General features: G+C 49.2%; 1 protein-coding gene across 7 annotated transcripts in view; it reads left to right on the top strand.

Moving 5' to 3' along the window:
* Positions 1 to 9,525, top strand: part of Lpin1 (lipin 1) — a 108,185-nt gene that overhangs the window by 73,507 nt on the left and 25,153 nt on the right. For all 7 annotated transcript variants that reach the window (XM_031355818.1, XM_031355817.1, XM_031355820.1 and 4 more), the window contains 5 exons: positions 2,371 to 2,677; positions 3,460 to 3,553; positions 4,581 to 4,771; positions 6,662 to 6,755; positions 8,057 to 8,126. In XM_031355818.1, coding sequence (XP_031211678.1) covers positions 2,371 to 2,677; positions 3,460 to 3,553; positions 4,581 to 4,771; positions 6,662 to 6,755; positions 8,057 to 8,126 — 756 coding nt within the window. The remainder of the gene's footprint in view (positions 1 to 2,370; positions 2,678 to 3,459; positions 3,554 to 4,580; positions 4,772 to 6,661; positions 6,756 to 8,056; positions 8,127 to 9,525) is intronic.

Genomic DNA, 9,525 nt, shown 5'->3' with positions numbered 1-9,525 from the left:
GGCGGTGGTGCGGTGTAGGGATGAGGAGAAGCCAGTGGAAGGACAGTGTGTGAAGGCTTCAGCTCATCACTGGGGAAGAGTTTTAACATCTAGTTGGTGAGGTCTTGATCTTGAACCTTTGTACACCCTGGAAGAGATGGAGAAAGGCTGGGTGTGGTGGAGGCCAGGGGACTCTGGGAGGCACATTGCCTTGGGTTTGAGTTCCCCACTGCATTCGACAGCAAGGCGATCTCAGACAGGGGGGAAGCCTACATAGCCTTAGCAGCAAAATATAAGAACAGACAGACAGCCTAAAAGAGATGGTGTGAAGTCGCTTCCTCAAGCCTTCTCTAAGCGCCTGCTTCTTAAAAAATATTTTTTAAGGACATGTGTGTACATGGTGTGCGTTTGCATATAAATGCAAGTGCCCAAGGAGACCAGGGTTATTGGGTCCCCTGAATCTGGAGTCCCAGGCAGTGTGCTATGACTTAGGTAACTTGGGCTACCAGATATGGGTGCCAGGAACCCAACTGTGGTCCTCTGGAAGAGCAGTGTGTGCCCTTAACTTATGAACCATCTCCAGCTCTGTATTCCCTTTCTTTCTTCTTGGGTATGCCTCAGGTTTCTCACCTTGTAAAGTTCACATATGCAGTTGGTTATATCTATATCTATCTATCTATCTATCTATCTATCTATCTATCTATCTATCTATCTATCTATCTATATCAGGCACATTTCCAAGAATACAGGATGACAATATTTTGTTTCAAGACACTTTGACTCATATTTCAACACATTGTAGTCATCTTAAATAATTTCATTGCCACCTTTAAGAATAAATGGTAAGGGCTACATATATGTGGTGCATGCTTACAATCCCTGCACTTGGAGCAGTCAGAGATAGACCTGATCTAGCAAGTTCTACATAGCAGGACCCTGTCTATGATATATCTAATATGTATGTACACATACATATATGTGTGCATATACATTAAATCTATATCAAAAGGTTCTTAGAGGATATTATGGTCCCTTGAAGCCCCTTTCAGTACATGTAATGAGTTCATGAGTGAAGGCAGAGAGTAGGTCTGTTGTGTCTGGTTATGGATGACTCACTTCCCCTTTCAGGTTGTATCATGCTTTTGTGGCGAGTTCTTATCTGTCTGTCTGTGAGCCTCAGGACTGGTCCAGCCAGCTATTTTAACACATTACCCTTAGTAGTTGCTGGAGAGCTAGTGTGACAGTACAGACCTGGCCTCTTTGGGCTAAGCAGCTCTAACTGAAGACCTACCTACTGCTGCATAGTTCTGTCTGTGAGGGGCCCAGGATATCAGATAGGGAGGGCCTACTGGTGCATATCAGTTTCATTTGCCTTCCCTTTTCCATAACAGCAGATCTGTGCATGGTAAATTCCCTCTCCTGCAAACTGATCACTGCTATGTCTTCTTTAGCCCCATTTTTGGGGAGAAAGTGAAATCTGACACATGTGTCTAGAGAGATGCAGATTTTAAGTACACAGCTCTATATTTCACAAGGGGTGCATACCCATGCATCCTGATCCCAGGTTTCAGAGAGGCTGTGCATGGCCAGCAGCATGGACATCTTTTTAGCTGCTGCCCATGCTGACTGCCCACCCTTTTGCCCTGAGGTAACAGAGATTGCTTTTGCAGGGATCCCTTCCCCCACATTGTCCTGCATAGGCGGAGTGCATTTATTCTCATTTCTGTTGAATATCCCACCATGAGACCCACTCCCTTTCTTCGGAGGGCTGTGGGGGCTGCATGCACTTAGCTTGCGTCACTCTCAGCTACTTCTGTTTGGCAGCTGGTGCTTTCTTCTTCCTTGTGCTTATTTAATTTTTACTCATAATCATAAATATAACTGAGATCCAACTAGACTTGGAGGAGAATGAGGAAAATATGGAAACCAAAGAGCTGCAGGGAGAACCCAGAGCTCATGGGAGATGGCGAGCATGGGTGGGGGCTCCTGGTCTGCAGTGGGGATGGCCCGGTGAAGGTGCACACGAGTTAGAGGGATCAGCAATAGTGTCCCTCCTCGTCTTCAATTCAGTTTTGAACCCAAACTGTCCACAGCTCCCACCATGCCCTGCCACCCCTCCCAAAGACACTCGTGTGCTCTCCAGCCACTCAGCCTTGGCAGTATAGGTGAAAACCTGGAATCCTTGCTTTGGGTGCAGCATTTGCCACGAGAAAGAGAAGATACCAGGGCCATGATGTCCTCTCTGCAGACTTTGGAGATCCTGCTCTTGGGTTTGCTAGGCAGGTGCCACAGACTCTTAACTGATCTCTTGTTTGACTCCCTAGCTTTTCTCTTTGCCTGGGCTTTCAACATTCCTCAAATCCCCCTTTCTTTCTCTCTCCTTTCTTACAGTCACCTTCTCCACACAAGATGAAAGAGTCCAGCCCCTTGGGGAGTCGGAAGACTTCTGATAAAGTTCATTTTCAGACCATTCATAGTGAGTCTTCAGATACTTTTAGTGACCAGTCACCAACAATGGCCCGGGGCCTGCTCATCCACCAGAGCAAGGCTCAGACAGAAATGCAGTTTGTGAATGAGGAGGATCTCGAGTCCTTAGGGGCGGCAGCCCCACCTTTACCTGTGGCCGAAGAGCTCAAGGCTCCATCTTCCAACGCAACGCAGTCATCAAGCAAGACAGATTCTCCTTCCAGAAAGAAAGGTATGAATCCAAGTGCGGGGCTCCCTGCTTACTCACAGGCCACACACCAGACTCACTCCAGCCTCATCTGAAGCTTCCAGTAACTCAGAGAAGACCCAGATCCACGGCATCTGTTGTGTTTAATCTTCAACCTGTGCTTTCTCGACATGTGAGGAGATTGGGTGTCCCTTGTCCTAGCCTGAGGCCAGACATGTTTAGCATTGTTAGAGGTTCATGTTTTCCAACCATGTCAGTAACAGTGATGCCTGATCAGCTCACCACCCGTGCCGAATAAGTGATGATACTGAGCCCCACCCCTGTGAGCCAGGTAGCTTGGTGTAGCACTGTGGGTTTGTATGAACCAGCCACACAGTTCTCAGCAGGGAGCGGAGAGGAAGTCTGTGAACACGGTGCCCAGGGACCCATCATGCAGCCCTAGGGATGCTGTGTTTTAGAGTGTCAGCAGGGAAGTGTTCAGGCAAGGTTTTGTCATCTGCAGCTATCAATTACGGTAATCATGGTGACAGCTTCACTGTTGAGGGACTGGAACCTGTCAGGCTCTCTGTGGATGAGTGCTATGATGTTGCTCCCTCTGGGCCATGCAGAAGGGAGTTCTGCAGTGATGTGTGCTTGTTGGCATCTCAGTGTATGGCCCTTGTTGGGAGGGGCATGGGGAGGTGGAGGCAGCCGTGGTACTGGGGAGCAGATCTGCCCTTTGGGCTCGGATGCTGTTCTTGGAGATGGATCTCCTGAGTTGGTTTCTGGGATACCACATTTCTGATCCACTCCATGTACTCTTTCAGATAAACGAAGCCGACACCTTGGAGCTGATGGTGTTTATCTGGATGACCTCACGGACATGGACCCTGAAGTGGCAGCCCTGTATTTCCCCAAGAAGTAAAAGTTCTTTTCATTACTCAAACTACTTTATTTTTTGGTTTTTGAGATACAGACTAACTGTAGTCTAGAGTATCCTTGCATTGGTGGTGGTCCTGCTGCCTCTATTTCTTGAGTACTTGGATTGCAGGGTTGCGCTACCATTGTCTGTCATAATGGTTGATACCATTTTTTGTAGTCTGAGAAGGGCCAGTTTAAGACTCTCTCTTTCTTTGTGTGTGTCTGTGTGTATATGTATGTATATGTGTGTGTGTGTGTGTATGTATGTATATGTGTGTGTATGTGTGTATGTGTGTGTGTGTGTGTATAGGGGCACGTGACTGCCCTGTACTCTCTCGACAGGAATGTGAGCTCAAGGCTATTCCGTGAAGGAGTCTGAGCCTGGGTTGCAGTGAGCAGTGGCCCAAGTGAATGAGGGAGTGAGAGAGGGAGTGAGAGAGGGGGTGAGAGAAGGAGTGAGAGAGGGAGTGAGAGAGGGAGTGTGAGAGAGAGACAGAGAGAGAGACAAGAGACAGAGACAGGGAAAGAGAGAGGGAGAGGAGGAGGGGGAAAGAGAAAGACAGAGAGAGGGGGAGGGAGGGAAGGAGAGAGAGGGGAGAGAGAGAGAGAGAGAGAGAGAGAGAGAGAGAGAGAGAGAGAGAGAGAGAGAGAAAGAGAGAGAGAAAGAGAGAGAGAGAGGAGAGAAGAGATCCTTCTTGGGAGGAATTCACACTTAGTCTTTGGGGGAACACCCAGCTGTAGCTCCCTTTGGATATAGGGATGGCCAGTGCCCTGGTGGGTAACAGTGGCCTCTCAGGCACACACTTTCTCTGGGATTTACTTCATATGGGTTTGGTGTCACAGGAGAATGTGACAGGCCCTCCTGAGCTGGGTCGTTTACTTTGACATCTGTACTGATGTTTTGATGACAAAGCTGCCCTGAGGTGAGCAATTGCTCCTTTTTGGTGCAGCTTTCTAGAGGGCCATTTGATATAATCGTCGGAGTGAGGAGGGTGGGATGCTCAGAACAGCTTCTCTCTCTTTTCAGTGGGGATCCTGGTGGGCTCCCCAAACAAGCCAGTGACAACGGAGCCAGGTCAACCAACCAGTCCCCACAGTCGGTGAGCAGCTCGGGCATCGACAGCGGTGTGGAGAGCACCTCCGACAGCCTGAGGGACCTGCCATCCATTGCCATCTCCCTCTGTGGTGGCCTCAGTGACCACCGAGAGATCACCAAAGGTACTACTAGTTCCTACAGGACAGCACCCTCTAGTGGCCACTGGTCAGAAGGCCCGGGAGGTGAGAACTCTAGGATCAGTTCTTTAGCTCCTGGCTGTGGCTGGTGAGAAAGAGGAAGGTTCACTGGTCTCTGGCCCCACATGAGTCCAGTTAGTTAGCTGGTTAGTTAGAAGTCCTCAGAATTTTGTCAGGGTGCAAGGGCCTTCAGGCAGCAAGAAGGCTGTTGGGGTCGTTTATTCTCAGAGATGTTTGTTGAGCACAAATGGGTGTCCCTGTATCCAGGGCCAGCCCTGAAGAATGTTCAAAGGTGATCCTGTGGGGTCAGGGTGGGGGTCACATCAGTCACTCTGTAACACTGGAGAGAGTGTGTGAAATCTCTGGGGCCCTAGAGGAGGGAAAGGGCGGTTGAGTCAGTTTGGGGAATTCTGGAAATGCTTCCCTCCCTCCTGGGTTCCAGAGGCTGGAACCAGAGACTGGTAGGCCTTGGTGACTTTCTGGGTCCAGAGACTGGTAGGCCTTGGTGACTTTCTGGTTCCAGAGACTGGTAGGCCTTGGTGACTTTTGCACACTGTCTGCCATACTGGAAAGAAAGGTCTGAGAACCTCATGATAGGCTCATGAAGAGGTGTGCCTGAGACCCCTCGCTGGCACAGCAGCTGTGGTCACCTGTTGGATTCTCGAGCGAGACCAAATTTTCCTCCATCTTCCTTCTTTCCCTCTGCTGCTGCTTGCTCTTTCCACCCTGTCCCCGGTAGATGGACTTCCCATCAGGGATGGTCATGCTCTTAGCCACACTACTTCCTCTTCCTAAGGCTGACGTCTTATGCACAGACTGGCCTGGGTGCCACCAGCCCTTCTGAGCCATTCGTTCTCTTTATCCCTTGCATCTTCTAAGATCACAGTTTTGACAACTATGTCTGTTATATTCCTGAGTTGGCTGGTAACTTACTGAAGCTCCCAGCCTGGTACCCGCACACTGGGCTGCTGGTGGGAATTCCGAGGTCCTCTGTAGTCAGGTGTGGCTGTGAACTCCAGAGAGAGTGCTTTAGGCCTTCATCATGATCCTGGGGGTTCCTGTGGAGGCCAGTATGGGTTGACATGACCAAGGGACATTTTTTCTCCCTGACAGGAGTGATCCCCCATACCTGCTGTCATCTGGGACTTTTTTCCACCTAGAGCTTTAGGATTCCCCAGGGGATGAGTGCACATGGGTTTGGGCCAGTAAGACTGAGCTCCAGTTAAGGGTCAAGGCATGGCCCATCTGAGTGGGGAAGTTGAAGGAAGTCAGTGTCTTTGGCCAGACACTTAAAGGCTCTCTGGTCCAAGGCTGAGGACTGGGCCTTCTGACCCCATAGCATTCCTGCCTGGAGCTTGGTGAGGGTGTTCTCTCCAAGGATGAGCGAGGATGAGCGAGGATGAGCATGGTCAGCAGCAGCAGGCCCTACAGTAATTGGCAGTGCAGCTGCCAACACTGACCAAGCCCTCACTTTGGGTAGGATGCTGATTGCCATCTTCCTCCATCTTTAGTACCATGATCATTATGTACATGATAAGGGGAGATCTTCGAGGCCTGGGGAGTTCAGTCACTTGTCTCAGATTACCATAGCAAAAGTGACTCAAGCTGGCATCCCTGGTAAACATTACTCTGCTTCTACATGCAAGCTCTATCCCCATGTTTGTTGATATCTTAAGACTCCCTCCCCCCAAATAAACCATCAATCCGTGCTCCCTCTTTAGTAGAGCACTTTGCAGGATTTATAGGACTATCTGATGAAGTGCAGTTTATAAACTCAGGGAAACTCATGGCAATGAGTAAGCTGAAAATTGCCCTATTTCTTTAAGAAACACACTTTGTGATATTCCCCCCCTGTCCTACCCGTTGCTGCCACAGATGCATTTTTGGAGCAAGCCGTGTCATATCAGCAATTTGCCGACAACCCTGCTATCATCGATGACCCCAACCTCGTGGTCAAGATTGGTAATAAGTGAGTTCTTGTTGACAGTCCTTTTGGCAGTGGCACAGTACTGCTTCTGTCAAGCCTTAACAAAGTCTTTGTTAAACTTAATTATTGCCCTTTATTATATGTAAAATTCTATGTTCCCATGTAGCTGCTGGGTTGAGATTATTGCTAGTCTTGGGGAGTGTGTGCGTGTGTGCATTTTGTGTAAGTGTATATGTGGTGTATGTGTGCGCATTTTGTGTAAGTGTATATGTGTGTGTATATGGTGTGTTTGCATATATATGTGTGTGTGTGTGTGTGTGTATGTCTATATATGTGCATATGTATGCATGTATATATGTATGTATGAGGAGGCCAGAGGTCCACATTGTCTGTCATCTTGGGCACTCTGTTTTTTTGTTTGTTTTTTGAGTCAGGGTTTCTCTGTGTAGTGGCAGCTGTCCTGGAACTATGTAGACCATGTTGGCTTCAAACTCCCTGAGATCTGCCTACCTCTGCTTCTCTAGTGCTGGGATTAAAGTGGTTGGCACCATGCCCAGTCTCCCACTGAATCTGGAACTTGCTGGTTCAGCCTGACTGGCTGACAGGCAAGTTCTAGGTATCCCTCTGCTTCCACATTTCCCTAGCACTGGAATTACAGGTCTGTGCCACCAGGCCTGGTTTTTCAGTGTGGGGGCTGGGGATCTGAGGCCAGATTCTTTCAGGGCATGAACCTCACTGAGCTGTAGCCCAGCCCCATCTTGGGGATTTTAATTTGTGCCTGTACCGGATGTTGAAATTGACCATGTCAGGCATGGGGTCTGGACTATGGGACTTTGACCCTATATGGTCCTAGGCATAGTGGCACGGCTGCCCTTTAGTTTAGAGACATTAGTTTATTGTCCCCCAAGGTCTGTGGTAAGCAGTGATCTCGACTTATGGTTGGTAGACTCCCCACTGAGTGGAGGCTGCACGTGTTTTCTGTATTGTCTTAGGAGGTTATGGAGTAGTCGCCTGTCCCTTTTCCATGATGTCAGTAGGTCATGGCTTGGAGCCAGGAGCTCACAGTGGGACTTGGCTGCTGCCAGCTCGTGGCATGTCTGTCTGCTCACCCCACTGCCTTGTCTGTTGCTGATCCTTCACCCTCATCAAAGCTGTGAGGTGAACACGAGGAAGGGAGGCATTGTGTAGACAGGGTCAACGTGGAAGGCTGGGAAGGGAGCAAGCGCACTAGGCTTGATAAAAGACTTCATGGGCTCCACCCATCCCGTGACATCCCACGTGACAATAGACATGCTTTTTTGTCCCTATACCCCCTCTCTGACACCATTTCCTTGTCTCAATAGGTATTACAACTGGACAACAGCAGCTCCTCTACTTCTGGCGATGCAGGCCTACCAGAAACCTTTGCCAAAGGTGAGCGCTAACACGATTAAGAAGAGGGTCCTGGGGAGGGACAGATTGTAGCTTGACTTTGGAAACCTGAGCCCATGGTGTCTTGATGCTCAAGAGTTCCCATGTTAGCGTTTCAGATCTCCCTTTCTTGTACCTGACCCTACTTCCCTTCCTCACCAGGACAAGACTTTGCAACTTATGGTATTGTAGGCTCTTGCTCTCACTCCCAACACCTGTTGTGCTGGGATTACAAGGGGGCAGAGAGTAGCAGACACTAGGATGCAGAAACAAGGGAAGTTGTGGAGAGAGAGCATAGTTGTGGAAGGCTGGGAGTGGGCACTGGGGCAGATGCACAAGCCATCTGTCAATGGTGTCCCTAAGAAGCCAGCCCAGTGCCTGCTTCTCCAAGGCAGGGCTGTGGATGGGGGCTTGAGTAGCTCCTGGTCTGTGTGAGAACAGGAGAGTGGCTGCAAGCCAGAGGCAGACCCACCAGCCCGATGGGGTTCATCTCCTCCACTTGCCTGGTACTGCTCATTTCTTCTGTGTCATCTTCCTTCTAGATTTTGGGCACCTGCTTTGGGCTGTGGAGTCACAGTTTTAGACAGGCTTGTACTTGACAGCCAAGGGCTCTTGCAGTCTGTCAGATCTTTCCAGAGTCTGAGGTTTTTGGAGGTCAAATCTCACTTTGTTTAGCCTGGGCGTACCTCCTGTTTGTGCTATAGTTTGGGAGTGGCGGCTGTGTGTTTGGTCCCCCTTTTCAGTATTGTAGGACTGGGCTGAGGCAGGCTCTGGAGATGATTTTTGTTATGTTCCTGTCAGGTTTTCTTATATCCACAGCCCAGGATATGGTTTCTAAGGCTTACAAAGTAGGAAGGAGAGAAAGAGTAGTATAATACTCAGTTTACGAAGAGAAGGCCTACGGCTGCCGGACAACATAGTCCCCGAGGGTTGTGACCTAGTGGGTTAAGGGTTTGGGGCTCTGCTAACACTGTTCCTCTAACACAGAACTGATTTCTATGTGACATTTAGCCTTTGTTATGCTGTTAGTTACATAACTAGCACTTTTAAAATGGTCTTGGTGACAGTGCGTCACACATTTCCATACATAACAAGGCCCGGAGTAGGAATGGCAGCAGGACAGATGACTCTTCATGCTTTATTGCCCAACGCTTGATCATTTCTATACTGGTTCTTGGCAGACAGTACAGGGCAAGTGGGGTTCTGTCTCTGGAACTGAGTGGACTCCCCCAAGCCTCTCTGAACGTGTTGCAGCCTGATTCTGGACCGCAGTTTGGAAGGAGGCAGGTGCTTGACTTACAGGGTCCGAAAGGTCAGAATCACCTCAGGGTAGCCCAGTGCCATTTGTTAGGTAGCCTGCTTGACTGTGGTGGCTGTCCCATTTACCTATGAGTTGAGGCTA

The sequence above is a fragment of the Mastomys coucha genome, unplaced genomic scaffold (genome assembly GCF_008632895.1).
Source record: "Mastomys coucha isolate ucsf_1 unplaced genomic scaffold, UCSF_Mcou_1 pScaffold6, whole genome shotgun sequence".
In the NCBI taxonomy this organism is placed as follows: domain Eukaryota; kingdom Metazoa; phylum Chordata; class Mammalia; order Rodentia; family Muridae; genus Mastomys; species Mastomys coucha.
Note: the sequence above shows the minus strand (reverse complement) of the source record. Positions and strands in the feature narration are given on the sequence as shown.